Below are 17,757 nucleotides of genomic sequence, written 5' to 3' on the forward strand. Positions count from 1 at the left end.
GTCTCAGAGTGGGTAATCTTCATAAAAGGGGAGGGGGAGGGAAGAGAAGGGAAATAGAAGATCAGGCTGAATTCAAATTAAAGGCCAGTTGGAATAGCTCTGTCTTACAGGCCCGACGGAAGGAGGTTAAATCCTGCAGGGCCCTGGTCTCATGGGACAGAGCATTACACCAGGTCGGAGCCATCACTGAAAAGGCCCTGGCCCTGGTGGAGGATAGTCTGACTTCCTTAGGGCCCGGGAACACTAAACTATGGTTATTCATGGACCTTAAGGTCCTCTGCGGGGCAGACCAGGAGAGGTAATTCCATAAATGAGGAGATTTCACCCCTCCCATATCCAAGAATCTGCTGGTTTGCTCTGCTGATTCTCCAGAGAGGAGGGGCGGTTTCTGCTCTCTACTTATTCCACTCCAGCCTCACATCAAAGTGTCAGAGAGAGAGAGAGACTGAGTGTTAGAGAGAGATCGTGTGTATAGATAAGGTTGCTGCTAAGAGCAGCTGCAGACACTCAGTGCAGTTCAGCATTTTTCGTTTAGACCTCATTTAGCTCTGTATATAGTTGTGTGTTATAGTTGTAGATAGAATAAAGAAGATATTCTACAGAGCTGCTCTCCGAGTCGTTTATGCTCTGCTATACTCTGCTGTGCGACGACTGTCTTCTTATGGGAGTGAATCCGGTGCTCACAACTCTAAGCTGTGAGTCCACAGCACTTTGACCTGTTCCTGTGCAGAAGGTGGTCTCTGGAAGTGCTACCCAGCTCGCCTATCCCAGTCCGGGCTGAAGTGGATGAGTCCAGTTCGTGGCACTGGCTCAAGGGCGATGCTGACAGTTCATGGACCTGAAGGTTCTCTGCGGGGCAGACCAGGAGAGGTGGTTCCATAAATATGAGGACCCCAAAGGGCTTTAAAGCAGTGTTTCCCAACCTTTTTTGGGCAAAGGCACACTTGTTTCATGAAAAAAATCTCGAGGCACACCACCATTACAGCCCCGTGATGTCAGCGCGCAGCGTCACGCCGGGAGGGACATGAATTGCTAGCAAATTACATAATCACCTCCTTGAGGGCTGGCTCATCTTCTCCGAAGGCAGAACCCCATTAATTAACAGCACAGACTCACACCATAGCCAAGTCGAGGGGGGAAAACCTCAGTCATGCACAGTCATGCACATGTGGGGGCTAAATGAGGACGAAGACCGGGCAGAGAGCAGGGTTCAAATCACCCCACCTGGCCAGGACAATCCCTGGGTGCTCCCTTGGGCCACTCGCCTGACCCACCTCGCAGGGCTGTTGTTGCGAGGATAACACGGGGAGAACCACGCGCGCCCCCGGGAGCTCCTTGGAGGAGAAAGTGGGCGATGAATGCAATGCACGAAATATATGAGAGGCGACCAGGTTTTGCAGGTGAGGGGCCCCCGCCAGCCTCCGCTTCCAACACCCGGCGCAACGACGCCGAAGTTTCCCCCCGGGCTCGGCTCGGGGAGCAGCGCTGCTCCCCCCCGGCTCCCCTTCGCCCTCCCGGCTCTCTCTGCTGCCCACTGGGGACCCCCCTCACCTGCCAAGTCCGGAGCGCCGGTGGAAGTTGCATGCATGCATGCAGGGCGCCGCGTTGCCATTGCATTGCACTGCACTCCATGCAACGCCTGCACGCATGCATTGCCTTGCACGCCCGCCAAGGGGTCTCCCCGCGGTCCGATGCGTCCCCTCCGGCGCGGATGCAGCATTGCAAAAATAAAAAAACCCCGACGCAGCCCTACCTGGGGGGCAGCCTCCGCCTCCGCCACTCCGCCTCTGCGGGGATCCCCGGGCTCCATCCTGCCGCCCGATCTCCGGGGGGCGCAGGCAGGCTGCGCGGGGTCTGCGCGGAAGAGCCCCTGCCCGCCCGGCTGCCGCCGCTGCGCTCATTCCATGGCCGGGAGAAGAGCGCTTCAAACAAAACGCCCGGCCCGCCAGGCCACGCTGGGAAACGTAGTTTGCGCACCCCGCGCGGGCGCGGAGCCCAAGGGCGAGGGGACTACGGATCCCGGCAGCCCCCGCGCCGGGGACGGAGGGGGAGAGGCCGGGTGCAGGGATGGAGGGACGGGTGGGCGAGCGAGTGAGTGAGTGGCAGCCGCCAAGCCTTGGCCGAGAGCCAGGAAGGGCCTCCCCGGAGGAGGAGGAGGAGGAGGAGGGAGGCGCAGAGCGGGAGGGAGGGAGGGAACCCCAGGGGTCATCTAGTGACGGCGCCCCAATCGAAAATTTGACTTAAAAAAAAAAATCTTTCAATTTTTTAATTTTTCCCGCGGCACACCAGGCAACATCTCGCGGCACACTAGTGTGCCGCGGAACAGTGGTTGGGAAACACTGCTTTAAAGGTCAAGACCAGCACCTTGAACCTGACCCTATAATCCACCGGGAGCCAGTGCAACTGGTAAAGCACTGGGTGAATATGTTCCCATGGCAGGGACCCTGTGAGGAGCCTCGCTGCAGCATTCTGCACCCCCTGGATTTTGTGGAATAGTCTCAAGGGCAGCCCCACGTAGAGCGAGTGACAGTAGTCAAGCCTGGAGGTGACCGTCGCATGGATCTCTGTGGCCAGATTAAATACAGATTTAAAACATGTATTTTAAATTGCCCCCCCCCTTATTATGTTTTCACTGTAATTTTACTGGTGTTAACTGCCCTGGCCTGGCTCTGGCAGGGGAGGGTGGGGTATAAATAAATTATTATTATTATTATTATTATTATTATTATTATTATTATTATTATTTCAGTCCATAAGCATGAGACTCTTCATCTTAGGGTTGTGGTTATAAGATGAAAACTATGAAATAGTTGCACTTGGGTTGAAATGACAAAGTCCAAGTAAATAACATTAACGCTATCCAGTTATCAGATACAGTTCCACATCTGCCACACTTGTGGCAGTGGCAAGGGGTGAACTTTTTAAAAAGTGCAAATAGATGTGGAAATGTGGAGAAAAGAACAGAGGTCACTAAGTTATTACGCATCTATTCATTTCAGTTCCTCTTCTTCCAGTTCTGAGAGGAACCCAAACTGACAGATGGGCAATTACCAATGACTAATGTAATATTTAGGGGACGGCGTTTCTGTGCGCTACTGTGCTGGTCCCAGGGGGGGAAAGGTACTATTACCGTAGCCCAAGTTCAGTCCAGAGTCTCTAGCAGGGTAGACGATCACTAGATGAGACGCGAGGTCCGAGACAGGGAGCCGGGCGGGGAAACAGGAACGCTGGTAGGGCAGAAGCAGGAATCCAGGTGAGGAACAGGAACACCGGAGAGTCAGAAACAGGAAGCCGGGCAAGGAACAGGCACACTGGGAGTGCAGATCTAGGACTGGGTAAAGCAGGTACTCCACAACGACGTTGCTCCCGCAACCTGGGACCAGGCTGCCTGACCTTTATCTTCTTCTAAGGCCGGGGGCGGTCCCGGCCCCCAGAAGCCCCGCCTCTCTTGGCCTTAAGGCGAGCACTCCTCCTGGGAGACACCAGTTCCCTTCGCCTCTCTGCCCTAAGCCTCTGCAGTTCAGGAGAGGCCGAAGGGTTACTGGGCCCCGGGGGAGGCTCACCTGTAGACACTGAGTCCTCCAGCACCTCTGGGGCCAGAATGGTTTCACCTTGTGCCTGCTCTTGAGGATCTGGCACAGGTGCAGGCTCCTCAGCATCTAGGCCTTGCCCCAGTTCAGCCGGCCCTGGAGGCGGGGACTCCTGTGCCGGCTGGGATTCCTCCGGTTTGCTCTCAGATTCGGAATCCCAGGCCATCACACCACCACCCCTCCCAGCCCCCCCCTCAATTGAGGGTCCGGACCCGGCTTGCTGGGGTACGCCGCATGAAACTCTCGGAGGCAGGCAGGCGCGTGGATGTTGGCCGCTGGTTCCCAGGAACGGTCCTCTGGCCCATACCCCTTCCAGTCAATGAGATACTGCAGCCTTCCCCTGCGGTATCGGGAGTCCAGAATGCGTTCCACCTCGTACTCAGGCTCTCCCTGAACCAAAACTGGCTGCGGTCGGGGACGGTTCGGGTGGAACTCGTCGGGTGGGGCCACCGGACTCAGAAGGGACCTGTGGAATACTGGGTGAACCTTCAGGTTTGCTGGCAACCGGAGACGGAATGCCACAGGCGAGACCTGGTTCACGATAGGGAACGGGCCGGTGAAACGGGCGTCCAGCTTCCGCGAAGGTCGAGAAGGGTGGAGGTGGCGAGTGGAGAGCCATACCAGGTCACCGACGTGAAGTTCCGGCCCCACCTGGCCGTGGCGGTCGGCCTGGACCTTGTACGCCTCCTTGGCCTGGCGCAGCTGCTCCATCAACAGCTGTTGCTGGGACTGGAGCTCCTGAAGCCACTCTGTCACCGCAGGGACCGCAGATGCCGGCAGCACATCCGGAAACAACCGTGGATGAAAACCATAACTGGCTTGGAATGGGGTCTGCTGGGTGGACGCATTCACCGCGTTGTTATAAGCGAACTCCGCCAATGCTAGGTGGTCGACCCAGTCGTCCTGCTGGTAGCTGCAGTAACACCGGAGGTACTGTTCCAGCACCGCGTTCGCCCGTTCCGTCTGGCCATCAGTCTGTGGGTGGTAAGCAGATGAGAGACAGACCTCTGTTCCGAGGGCCTGGTGCAAAGCACGCCAAAACCGGGACGTGAACTGAACGCCACGGTCGGACACTACACGCTCAGGTAGGCCATGCAGGCGGAAGACATGCTGAAGGTACAGCTGCGCGGTTTCCTTAGCTGAGGGTACGGATGGGCAGGGGGCACAGTGCACCATCTTTGTGAAGTGGTCAGAGAAAACTAGAAGGCAGGTGCAGCCACGAGACGGGGGTAACTCCACTACAAAGTCCAGAAAAACTGTGTGCCAAGGACGTGGTGGAACCGGCAACGGCTGAAGAAGGCCGGGGGGTCGCCCAGTAGGCCCCTTGGCCCGCCTGCAGACATCACAACCAGCGACGTAGCGAGCCACGTCAGCCTTCAAACGGGGCCACCAAAACTCACGGCTTACCAGATGGGTGGTCCGATACCGCCCAAAGTGCCCCGCCGCTGGAGCATCATGGGTCATCCGGAGAACCTCAGCCCCCAGCGGCCCTGGTGGGATGTACAGGCGCCCGTGGTGCAGCAGAAGACCCTGGTGCGAGACCAGCCCTGGATACTGAGGGCATGATCCTTCGGCCAGTTCCCGGAGTCGTTCCTGGGCCCAAGCGTCGACCCGCTGCTGTTCCCGCACCCGAGCCTGCAGTGGCTCAACCTCCTGGGTGGCCAGGAATGCAGCTGGTGGTAGGATCGTGGTGGGTACTGCTTGCTGAACCGTGTCTGCGTTGTCTTCAGGTTTCCGGGACAGGGCATCCGCCTTCTGGTTTTGGGAGCTAGGGATGTAGCGGATCCGGAACTGGAACCGGGAAAAGAACAACGCCCACCGGATCTGCCTTTGGTTCAGCTTGCGGGTGGTCTGGAGGTATTCCAGGTTCCGGTGGTCGGTTCTCACCTCCACCGGGTGTCGTGCTCCTTCAAGATGGTGGCGCCAAACCTCAAAGGCCACCTTGATGGCCAGTAGTTCCCGCTCCCACACGGTATAGTTACGCTCCGCTGGAAGGAGCTGGCGGGAATAGAAGGCGCAGGGTAAGAGTGGCGCTTCCGGTCCGTGCTGCTGAGACAAGACGGCACCGAGAGCCGTACTGGAGGCGTCAGTCTCTACCACAAAGGGTCGAGAAGGATCCGGACGTTGCAAGATTGGCGCTCTCTGGAAACAGGCCTTCAACCCTTGAAATGCCTCCTCCGCCTCCTTGTCCCAGGAAAACGGCGTCTTGGGGCGCAGTAGCCGGGTCAACGGGGTGGTGCGGTGAGCATAATCCGCAATGAAGGTCCGGTAATAGTTGGCGAACCCCAGGAAACGCTGTAGGTCCTTGCGGTTCCGAGGTGCCGCCCATTCTCGAACCGCTGCCACCTTCCCAGGATCCATCTGCACCCCACCTGGTGAGAGTTGGTGACCCAGGAAGTCCACTGACCGCAGATGGAACTCGCACTTGCTGAGCTTTGCATACAGACGATGCTCGCGCAAGCGCTGCAGCACGGTCCGGACATGGCCCTCGTGGCGCGCCGGGTCACGGGAGTAAACCAGAATGTCATCCAAGTACACCACCACGTACTTGTCTAGCAAGTCCTGGAACACGTGGTTGATGTACCGTTGGAACACAACAGGCGCATTGCACAAACCAAAGGGCATAACCAGGTATTCGAACTGCCCGTACCGGGTCCCGAATGCTGTCTTCCACTCATCCCCGGCTCGGATCCGAATCAAATTGTAGGCACCCCGGAGGTCTAGCTTGGTGAACACCTGCGCCCCTTGCACCCGCTCCAGTAACTCCGAAATAAGGGGCAAGGGGTACCGGTCTGGGATGGTAATTTTGTTCAGGGCCCGGTAATCATGGCAAAGGCGGAGCTCCCCACATTTCTTTTTAACAAAGAGCACTGGCGCAGCAGTGGGCGAGGTAGAAGGCCTAATGAACCCACGCTCCAGGTTCTTGCGCAAGAAGTCCTGCAAAGCCTCGCGCTCTGGCTCTGTTAACGAGTATAAGCGACTCACCGGTAGAGGCGCTCCAGGCTGGAGGTCTATGCCGCAGTCAAAGGACCGATGCGGCGGCAGCTGGTCTGCCCCCCGTTCCTCGAACACGTCGTGATAGTCCCGGTACTCAGCGGGGAGCGTTGCAGCAGCCTCCTCAGTGGGCGCAGCTGCTAGCATCTCAGTCTCAGCAGGAGAACTTGGGTCTGGGAAGTGTGCAGTCCGTTTGACCCAGTCAATCTGCACATTGTGAGCCTCCAGCCAGTCCATCCCAAGCACCAGGGGGAACCGGGGCATGGAGGCAATATCCAGAGTTCGCATCTCACGGTGCTGCTGGAGGCACAGGACCAGGGGCTGGGTCTCCTGAGTAACGGCACCCGAACGCAGGGCCCGTCCGTCGATTGCCTCCACCTGTACCGGTTCTGGCTTGTTCCGAAGTGGCACCCGATGATGGGCAGCAAAAGCAGCGTCCATATAGGAGCGGGTTGCCCCCGAATCCACCAGAGCATGGGTAAGAATCCAGGGCCCTCCTGGAGGGTATAGACGTACCGGAACCATAAGGTGTTGTAATTCAATTGGTGCGGCCCCATTCTGTGCTGTTTGGGACCCCAGGTAGCCAGGGCCATCAGCTACTGGGGTTGGCGGTTTCCCTGCGGCTGGCGTTTCTCAGGACAGGACCGGGCATAGTGTCCGCTTCCGCCACAATAGAGACATAGATTCCCCTCCCGACGCCGCGACTTCTCTGCGGGGGAGAGGCGTGGCCGCACTGCCCCAAGCTGCATAGGTTCCTCCAATGACTCAGCTGGGCCTGTGGGGCTGCTGGTAGACACTGGGGCCGAGAACTAGAGGTGCCGGCGGCCCCGAGCCTGACGCCGGTCCTCTAGCCGATCGTCTATCTGTAGACTCCGCTGAATAAGGGCGTCTAGCGTGGTGGGGCGTTCCATTGTGGCCAGCTGGTCCAGTATCTCATCGGAAAGCCCCTCGAGATACTGGTCCCGAAGAGCAGAGTCGTTCCAGGTCAAGTCCTGTGCCAGCAGCCGGAATTCCGTGGTGTATGCGGCCACCGTGGACTTGCCCTGTCTCAACCGCCGAATCGCCCGGTTGGCTTGACTCCCCTTCTGAGGGTTGCCGAACGCGCCCTCCAACAGATTGCAAAACCCCCCGTAGTCTGCCAGCAAGGGGGAGTCTTGCCTGAGCAGCGGCAACGCCCACTTGGCCGCCTGGTCCTTTAACAAACTAATCAAAAAATGCACCTTGGTGCAGTCGTCAGGGAAGTTCCGGGCGCGCCCCTGAATATACAGCTTGGCCTGGGCAAGGAACATGGGAAAGCTGGCCGGGGCCCCATCAAATTTCTCAGGCAAGGCCACTGGGTACTTGCCAGGAGCCGGGGCGTCGGCCCCAGGAGCCGGTAGGGCGTCCAAACGCTGCTGTAGTGCCGTAACCACGTTACTGAGCTGCTGCACGGTGTGCCTCAAGGCCTGGTTCTCCTGGGCTATTGCCAACAGTGTAGCCGCTTGGTCGGCCATGGCCTCTGACTCTTCCCGAACGCACCCCAACAAAGAGGGAGTGCGGGTGTGGCGGGAGCAAACAGTGCTGGTCCCAGGGGGGGAAAGGTACTATTACCGTAGCCCAAGTTCAGTCCAGAGTCTCTAGCAGGGTAGACGATCACTAGATGAGACGCGAGGTCCGAGACAGGGAGCCGGGCGGGGTAACAGGAACACTGGTAGGGCAGAAGCAGGAGTCCAGGCAAGGAACAGGAACGCTGGTAGGGCAGAAGCAGGAGTCCAGGCGAGGAACAGGAACACCGGAGAGTCAGAAACAGGAAGCCGGGCGAGGAACAGGCACACTGGGAGTGCAGATCTAGGACTGGGTAAAGCAGGTACTCCACAACGACGTTGCTCCCGCAACCTGGGACCGGGCTGCCTGACCTTTATCTTCTTCTAAGGCCGGGGTCGGTCCCGGCCCCCAGAAGCCCCGCCTCTCTTGGCCTTAAGGCGAGCACTCCTCCTGGGAGACACCAGTTCCCTTCGCCTCTCTGCCCTAAGCCTCTGCAGATCAGGAGAGGCCGAAGGGTTACTGGGCCCCGGGGGAGGCTCACCTGTAGACACTGAGTCCTCCAGCACCTCTGGGGCCAGAATGGTTTCACCTGGTGCCTGCTCTTGAGGATCTGGCACAGGTGCAGGCTCCTCAGCATCTAGGCCTTGCCCCAGTTCAGCCGGCCCTGGAGGCGGGGACTCCTGTGCCGGCTGGGATTCCTCCGGTTCGCTCTCAGACTCGGAATCCCAGGCCATCACAGCTGCTCTGGTTCGCCAGAAGCGGCTTAGTCATGCTGGCCACATGACCCGGAAGCTATCTTTGGACAAACGCCGGTCTTTTCCAGGGAGTCTTCTCTTCTCATGAGGTGGCCAAAGTCTTGGAGCCTCAGCTTCAGGATCTGTCTTCCAGTGGGCACTCAGGGCTGATTTCCTTCAAAATGGAGAGGTTTGATCTTTTTGCAGTCCATGGGACTCTCCAGAGTCTCCTCCAGCACCACAATTCAAAAGCATCAATTCTTCGGCAATCAGCTTTCTTTATGGTCCAGCTAGTGGAGTTGTAGATAGATGTTTATAATGTTGTAGACAACGAAGTTGTAGAGACAGAATTCCAGCGTTTTGCACCTGTTTCACCCTGGCAGTCCAAGTAATCTAGAGGCCGCTGTTCGTCCCCGATGGGGCCCTTTTACTGGGGCTTGCAGGTAGCCCACTCCCAAGGTAGTTTTCCGGGCTTCTTCAGTGGTCTAATCTCATAGTCTTAATACGTATATTGATATATAGAGAATACTCTTTCTTGGCTTAAATTTGGTTTGGGGCATGGCCTGGGGGTTTAACTGTAAACACCCTCCCCCCTCAAAAATTCTGATAACAGGGAATGGGGGTCCTTCTCTTGAATTTCTGCTGCTTTCTTACACCTGAGTGCTTTGTGGTTGGGAACTTTGTGCAGTTTTGCCGGCTCCACAACTGAGTGTTTGTGTGGTTTTTTAAAAATAAATTTTAAAAAATAAGGCCCACAGCTGGTGTTCTTTATATTCCGCAGCTAAAAGAAATAGGAACTACCATCAGTGGGGATCATTAGACAGGAAGGAATGCATTGCTTCACCTTTGAAGTTGCAGAAATATCCCCCCACAAAAAAAATCTGGACTATTGCAATTTCCTTTTTGAGCAGAGGAAAGAGAGAATTGGGAAATTTCTTCCGAAGATGCTCTGCTGGCTCGGTGACGCCTTGACTGGCACGCATGTCTTGTGAAAGGACCAGGGGTGGGTATCTGTTGGGAAAGTCCCAGGGACTTATGAAACCCACTCCCTACCCAGAGAACCTCAGCATTTAAGCAGCATTTAAAAAGGACCTTCTTTGGCGACCAAATAAAAGATCTGAGATCTTGCTGCAGCCAAGCTGCACTCAAGATGATGAGCTGCCTTTGGAGAATCTTATTCGTCCTTGGCTTTTCTGCAGCCGCCGTTGCTCTGGCCCCTGAGCGAGTGGAGCTGAGCTACGAGGAAGCCGTTTCCTTAACCGCTGAACTCTACAGCCAAACTGCAGAGGTGGCTTTTGCCTTCCGGCTCCTGGAAGCCAGGCCACAGCCAGACTGGGTAAGTGAGCGGCCGGATCCACTGTACCGTGCAGAGCACTGTCCGCTGAACAGCGCTTGACTTGGGACCTTATGTGACTTGGGGCCAACCGGTGCCGCCCTGCCTCGGTTTTCTTCTGTAAAATGGGCCCATTAACTATACTCTGGTATATTCTAAAAAGGTAAAGGGTCCAGTCGTGGCTGACTCTGGGGTTGTGGAGCTCATCTCGCTTTATTGGCTGAGGGAGCTGGCGTACAGCTTCCAGGTCATGTGGCCAGCATGACTAAGCCGCTTCTGGCGAACCAGAGCAGCGCACGGAAACACCGTTTATCTTCCCGCCAGAGCGGTACCTGTTTATCTACTTGCACTTTGACGTGCTTTCGAACTGCTAGGTTGGCAGGAGCAGGGACCGAGCAACGGGAGCTCACCCTGTCGCAGGGATTCGAACCGCTGACCTTCTGATCGCCAAGCCCTAGGCTCTGTGGTTTAACCCACAGCGCCACCTGCCTCCCTCTGGTATATCCTACACTGGATTATTGCGATGCTCGCCAGTGCTCATGTATATGTTTCTGTGTCTGTGTATGATTTTAATAGCATCAAACAGGACCAATACTAGGCTTTATTTCACCCGGGTCAAAGACCCCAAAAAACCAACTAGCAAACCCTCCCCCCGGGTAGGTACGTCTCTGGCATGAAATCACACAAATTCTGTATAGCATACAACCTAAAGTTGTTCTATTTCATTTTGTAAAATTTATATACTGCCCGACTGTGGAAAACCTCAGTGCTGTTTATAGAAAGAATAAAACAGCAAGATCAATTCCTCAAAACATTTAAGAGAATTATTTATTTAGTTTTCTTTTTGGGGGAAAAACAGCCATAAACTACAAAACACACCAGCAGTTTAAATTTCTGGGTTGGGCTGTCGTGAGTCAAAATGGGCATGTCCTTTGCATTGAGCTGTCTTGATGCAAACAATTAATAATAATAAAATGCAATGCCTAAGTTTGATCAGAAGCCAATTCCCACAGTGGTTCTAAAGCGGAGCTGTTCCACTTGGCACCGGCTCAGCTCCAAAATTAAAAAGAGCTTCAAAGAGCTGTTGGGCAGAGCGGCCAGCTGTGATGCTCAGAAATTAATCCCCACCAGGGACTGGAAAGATGGAGCTGTTCCCAGAATTCACGGTTATCTCCCTGGGAATGTCCGCCTTCTTCTTAGGACCCCCGGAGCGAAGAGCCTCAGGATCTGGAATTTACTGTGAAAGAGACAACGTGCTCAGCTGCTGAGCTGCTGACTGCGGCCAACTGTGACTTCAAGGAAGATGGGGTAAGCAGCCCCACGTATTTCCCCTATAGCTGTTGTTGTTTGTTGTTTAGTCATATAGTCATGTGCGACTCTTTGTGACCCCCTGGACCAGAGCACGCCAGGCACTCCTGTCTTCCACTGCCTCCCGCAGTTTGGTCAAACTCATGCTGGTAGCTTCGAGAACACTGTCCAACCATCTCGTCCTCTGTCGTCCCCTTCTCCTTGTGCCCTCCATCATTCCCAACATCAGGGTCTTTTCCAGGGAGTCTTCTCTTCTCATGAGGTGGCCAAAGTATTGGAGCCTCAGCTTCAGGATCTGTCCTTCCAGTGAGCACTCAGGGCTGATTCCCTTCAGAATGGAGAGGTTTGATCTTCTGGCAGTCCATGGGACTCTCAAGAGTCTCCTCCAGCACCAGAATTCAAAAGCATCCATTCTTCGGCGATCAGCCTTCTTTATGGTCCAGCTCTCACTTCCATACATCACTACTGGGAAAATCATAGCTTTAACTATACGGACCTTTGTTGGCAAGGTGATGTCTCTGCTTTTTAAGATGCTGTCTTGGTTTGTCATTGCTTTTCTCCCAAGAAGCAGGCATCTTTTAATTTCATGACTGCTGTCACCATCTGCAGTGATCATGGAGCCCAAGAAAGTAAAATTTCTCACTGCCTCCATTTCTTCCCCTTCTATTTGCCAGGAGGTGATGGGACCAGTGGCCATGATCTTTTTTTTTTTTTTTATGTTGAGCTTCAGACCATATTTCGCACACTCCTCTTTCACCCTCATTAAAAGGTTCTTTAATTCATCCTCACTTTCTGCCATCAAGGTTGTGTCATCTGCATATCTGAGGTTGTTGATATTTCTTCCAGCAATCTTAATTCCAGCTTGGGATTCATCCAGCCCAGCCTTTCGCATGATGAATTCTGCATATGTTAAATAAGCAGGGAGACAATATGCAGCCTTGTCATACTCCTTTCCCAATTTTGAACCAATTGGTTTGTTGTCCTATTATTATTATTATTATTATTATTATTATTATTATTATTATTATTATTTGAATTTATTGAATTTCCGCAGGTGGTGAAGGAGTGTTCCGGGACATTCTCCATCCAGCTGCAGACTCCTGTCCAGCTCAATTGTGACCCTGTGCGTCAGAAGGAGGCAAGTTTACCTCAGGAGTGAATGAAATGTGGGGTTGATTTTCTCTCCTAAGTGTCCAGAGGCACGAAACCGTAAATTTAGTGCATGGATGAAAAACCTTAGATCTGTATAATAATAGTAATAGTAATAGTAGTAATAATAATAATAATAATAATAATAATAATAATAATAATAATAATTTGTATTTATATCCCACCATCCCCAGCCGAAGCTGGGCTCAGAGCGGCTAACAACATTAAAAGTAACACACTTTACATAAAATCACTATCAATTAATTGAAATACATTCTAAAATCAATTCAGAATCAAATTAATGGCAACCACTGGGCTAGAGTTCTAGGAGGATTATGCATGGATGTCAATACGAAGCACAATACTGGGAAAGCCTTCTTTGCCAACCTGTCTCCCATATATTTTTAGACTACAACTCCCATCAGCGCCAGTCACTGCATGATGGGAGTTGTAGTCCAACATCTGGCAGGCCTCAGGTTAGCGAAACCTGTCTTGCAGTGTGGCAGAGATGGACAAGGCTTGTTTCACAGCAGGGACGAGAGCGCCGTCTTCCAGGGCGCTCTTTGCGGATCCTCCACGTGCCACATAAATAAGATTTTCTCAGCGGAGAAACCCGCCCAGTACACTTGAAGCAGAGGAAGAGAGGTTGGTGGCGTTGGCATGCGTGACTAAGGTCAAAATGGCCACTTTGATTTTGGAATATTCTCCAGGCTCTGGTACCTATTTATCTACTCGCACTGGTGTGCTTTCGAACTGCTAGGTTGGCAGGAGCAGGACCCGAGCAACGGGAGCTCACCCCATCGCGGGGATTCGAACCGCCAACCTTCTGATTGGCAAGTCCTAGGCTCTGTGGTTTAACCAACAGCGCTACCCACATCCCTCTTCGAGAACCAATAATAATAATAATAATAATAATAATAATAATAATAATAATAATAATTTATTATTTATACCTCGCCCATCTGGCTGAGTTTCCCCAGCCACTCTGGACGGCTTCCAATCGAGTGTTAAAAACAATACAGCATTAAATATTAAAAACTTCCCTAAACAGATATCTTTTAAAGATAAGATAGCTGCTTATTTCCTTGACATCTGATGGGAGGGCATTCCACAGGGCGGGTGCCACTACCGAGAAGGCCCTCTGTCTGGTTCCCTGTAACCTCACTTCTCACAATGAGGGAACCGCCAGAAGGCCCTCGGTGCTGGACCTCAGTGTCTGGGCAGAACGATGGGGGTGGAGATGCTCCTTCAGGTATACTGGACTCAGGCCATTTAGGGCTTTTAAGGTCAACACCAACACTTTGAATTGTGCTCAGAAACGTACTGGGAGCCAATGCAGATCTCTCAGGACCAATAATAATAATTGATAATATATACCAAGGTACCACTGTACTAACTCTGCTTCTCTTTTCCCTCTAGCGGATTCGTGCCAGGAGGGGTGTGATTCGTAATTTAGTAAAGAAAGTCAAGAAGAAGTTCAGGAAGCATCGGCCTGGAAGTTTCTCTCTGATTGGCCACGCGGGAGGTGGGCGACACCGTGGACGGATTGCGTGAGAAGATTTGGATGTTGCCGCCCAAGGGAGAAGACGCCATCGTTGCTGCGGGTATTTTAACAGAGCCTGACAAAGACTTTCCCGCTTTAGGAACGACGCAAGGCAGGATCCGGCCGCTTGCCTGCAAAGCAGTTTCTTCTGCTGAATGCTGAACAGGCCTTTCAGATCCTGCCTTCGATTTCCCGCCTGTTTGTAATATGTTCAGAATAAATTATTGCGATGTTTGAACCCTCCTGTTCCTCCTCGCTACTCATTTTCATGAGAGCAGGCCTGTCTTTTGCAAAAAAGAATATATATATCATAGAATTGTAGAGTTAGAAGTCATCTAGTCCATAGCTGTCAACGTTTCAGTTATTTAAAGGGAAATTCCCTTATTCCTAATAGGATTCCTCGCAAGAAAAGGGAAAAGTTGACAGCTATGATCTAGTCCAGCCTCCTTGGAATGGAGGAATCACATCTAAAGCATCCATGGCAGTTGGCCGTCCAACCTCTGGTTAAAAATAGGGTTGCAATATTTTCGGAAATTCACAGACACAGCCCGTTTTCAGCCCTTGTAAGCTGAAATGTCGGGGAAAACTCACAACCTCCCGAGGAAGTCCGTTCCACTATTGAACTGTTGTTACTATCAGAAAGTTCTTCCGGGCGTTGAGTCGGAATCTCCTTCCTTGTAATTTGAAGCCATGGGTTCGAGTCCTACCCTCCGGAAAAGGAGAAAACAAGCTTGTTCCTTCTTCCATGTGACATCCCTTAAGATATTTGAAGATGGCCTATTAAACAATTTTGGAACGAAATATATGAAGAAATCAAAAAGATATTTAGAAAACCGGAGGCATTCCTTTTAGGTATAATCACAAACGATATTCCTGACAATCAAAGGAAAGTATTCCTTTATGCAACAACAGCTGCCAGGATGCTCATAGCAAAAAATTGGAAAGGGAGAAAAATTCCATCAATGAAAGAATGGCAAATTAAATTTTGTTAATATATAAATCTGGCAAGACTCACAGCGTTCATAAGGGGACAATTGGACCAAAAATTATTGAAAGAATGGGGATGTGCTAAAGAGTATATGACAAAACATTGTTCTGGAGTAAGCATATCGGTATGTAACGAATGATGCTTTGCAGGGTTAAAGAAAGAGAAAAATGGTTCAAAAAGTATAAAGATAGAAGTAATCTACATTAGACACAATAACTTAGAAAGAGTAAAAATTCCGAGGTCTTAGAACAAAGGAAGGAAGTCAATATGTGAATATGTATGTAATGACTAGATTAGAATGATGATATCGTTTTATTTGTAGATGTGTGCTTTTGTGTGTTCTTTTTTGTGTGGTTTTTTGGGGGACTGTTTATACTGGGTTTTGTTTGGATTCAATGTTTGTAATTTTTGTTGTAATTTTGCATTGAAAATCAAAAAAATCAAAAAGATATTTGAAGATGGCTATCATATCTCCTCTCAGTTTCCTCTTATCCAGGCTAAACCTACTCCTTCAACCGTTCCTCATCAGGCTTAGTTTCCAGACCCTTCATCATCCTGGTCTCCCTCCTCTGCCCACCTTCCAGCTTGTCAATAGCCTTCTTAAATTGTGGTGCTCCCAATTTAGTTGCATTGGCAACCCAACATTTTATTATTATTATTATTATTAATAATTTTTTTATTAGATTTTCCACTGTGATAACACAAACCACAAAGCAAGATGATACACAAAAACAGAAAAAGAAAAAGAAAAAAGAGAAAAAAGTAAAAAGTAAAAAGTGGGGGGGAGGACAATAAACAGATAAACAATAATAACAAACTTAATTCTTCACAAATCCAACCTTTCTAACATCTTGGTTGACTTCCTGAAATCCCTCCCTTCTGAGTTTCCTTGTAATTAAAAGTAACAGCTTTCCAATATCATTATTAAACTAAAACAATTTCCAATTATAGTCCATCTTATTCACTTTTCTTAACGTTCTAAATCCCATTTATTTATTAATTAAATAATTGTTAATAATAATTAAATAATAATTATTAATTAATTTCTAATTTTTTATATTACAATATTTATTCAAATAGTCCTTGAAATTCCTCTTCTTTCTGGTCGCGGATTCTTCCAGTCAGGTCAGCTAGCTCCGAAAAGTCCATCATCTTCATCTGCCAATCTTCCACTGTTGGCAGTTCTTGTGTTTTCCAATTTTTAGCAAGTAATATTCGGGCGGCCGTTGTGGCATACAAAAATAATTTAACATCTTTCTTGGGCTCAACCCAGCATTTTATTGTCATGTGGAATTTTTTCTGCCATAGGTCTTTGGGTCCCGTCGACCGTGTGCATTTTAACCGCAGACTTGCTCATTTTATAACCAGTGCGCCAGAGGAATCCAGGCCAATTTTACTCTGCCTCCCTAGTCATGTGGAATTTGTCAAAGTATTTATAGTACTTACAAAAGTCTTCACAGCAAGAACACTAACCGTCTGGTTGTAGGATATTGCTTCACAAGCTCTAATAACATGGTCACCTAAGCAATGTCAGATATAACTGAATATTTTTTAATTGCGCTGATGATAAAGTCCATTGTGGCAAGTATCTGTGGGACGGCCGAGTTTGCATTTTCCATGAAATGTTGGTTTGTTGCCAGACCCAGTCTTGGATCATTATTGACACATAGGGCAATGGTATTATTTCTTATTTCGACTAAGCAAACCACATAACCCTTGGATTAACTATTAACTAATCCTGGCAACGGGTTTGGTGTTGGTTTGCCACAAGGTAGTTGGGGTCATGAAGAGTCGGACACGACTAAACAACTAAACAACAACGACAGTTGCAAAAGGTCCGTATAGTTAAAGCTCTGCTTTTCCCAGTCGTGATGTATGGAAGTGAGAGCTGGACCATAAAGAACGCTGATCGCCAAAGAATGGATGTTTTTGAATTATGGTGCTGGGGGAGACTCTTGAGAGTCCCATGGACTGCAAGAAGATCAAACCTCTCCATTCTGAAGGAAATCAGCCCTGAGTGCTCACTGGAAGGACAGATCCTGAAGCTGAGGCTCCAAGACTTGGGCCACCTCAACATCAACATCAACATTACCTCAACATAACCTCATAACCTCATAACCTTATGAGAAAGAAAGGGTGACAGTGATATAAGATTAGACTGAAGGAAAGATTAAAAGGACAGAGACTTGACAGAAATATTTTGAAGTTGCTAAAAAACTTTGGACATTGGGATGCAGAAAGGGGAGGTATGGGGGAGTCTGTGAAATAAGGTTTAGGAAAAAAAGGTTATGAAACTATACACGTTTGTATGTCTTTTTATATGTTTGTTTTGTTTTAAAAAATACTGTAAAACCAATAAAAAAATTTTATAAAAAAAAAAAACAAGACTTGGGCCACCTCATGAGAAGAGAAGACTCCCTGGAAAAGACCCTGATGTTGGGAAAGATGGAGGGCACAAGGAGAAGGGGATGACAGAGGACAAGATGGTTGGACAGTGTTCTCGAAGCTACCAGCATGAGTTTGACCAAACTGCGGGAGGCAGTGGAAGACAGGAGGGCCTGGCGTGCTCTGGTCCAGGGGGTCACGAAGAGGCA

At 50.7% G+C, this 17,757-nt stretch overlaps 1 protein-coding gene across 1 annotated transcript; it reads left to right on the plus strand.

Moving 5' to 3' along the window:
• The first annotated feature begins 9,543 nt into the window (after positions 1-9,543).
• On the plus strand, positions 9,544-14,413 carry LOC114607419 (cathelicidin-related peptide Oh-Cath-like). Its single transcript, XM_028750580.2, has 4 exons — positions 9,544-10,178; positions 11,376-11,483; positions 12,538-12,621; positions 14,052-14,413. Exons 1-4 carry the CDS (start codon positions 9,993-9,995, stop codon positions 14,184-14,186), a joined length of 513 nt encoding a protein of 170 aa, XP_028606413.2. The 5' UTR covers positions 9,544-9,992; the 3' UTR covers positions 14,187-14,413.
• Positions 14,414-17,757: the final 3,344 nt, after the last annotated feature.

Source organism: Podarcis muralis, chromosome 12, assembly GCF_964188315.1.
Source record: "Podarcis muralis chromosome 12, rPodMur119.hap1.1, whole genome shotgun sequence".
NCBI lineage: Eukaryota > Metazoa > Chordata > Lepidosauria > Squamata > Lacertidae > Podarcis > Podarcis muralis.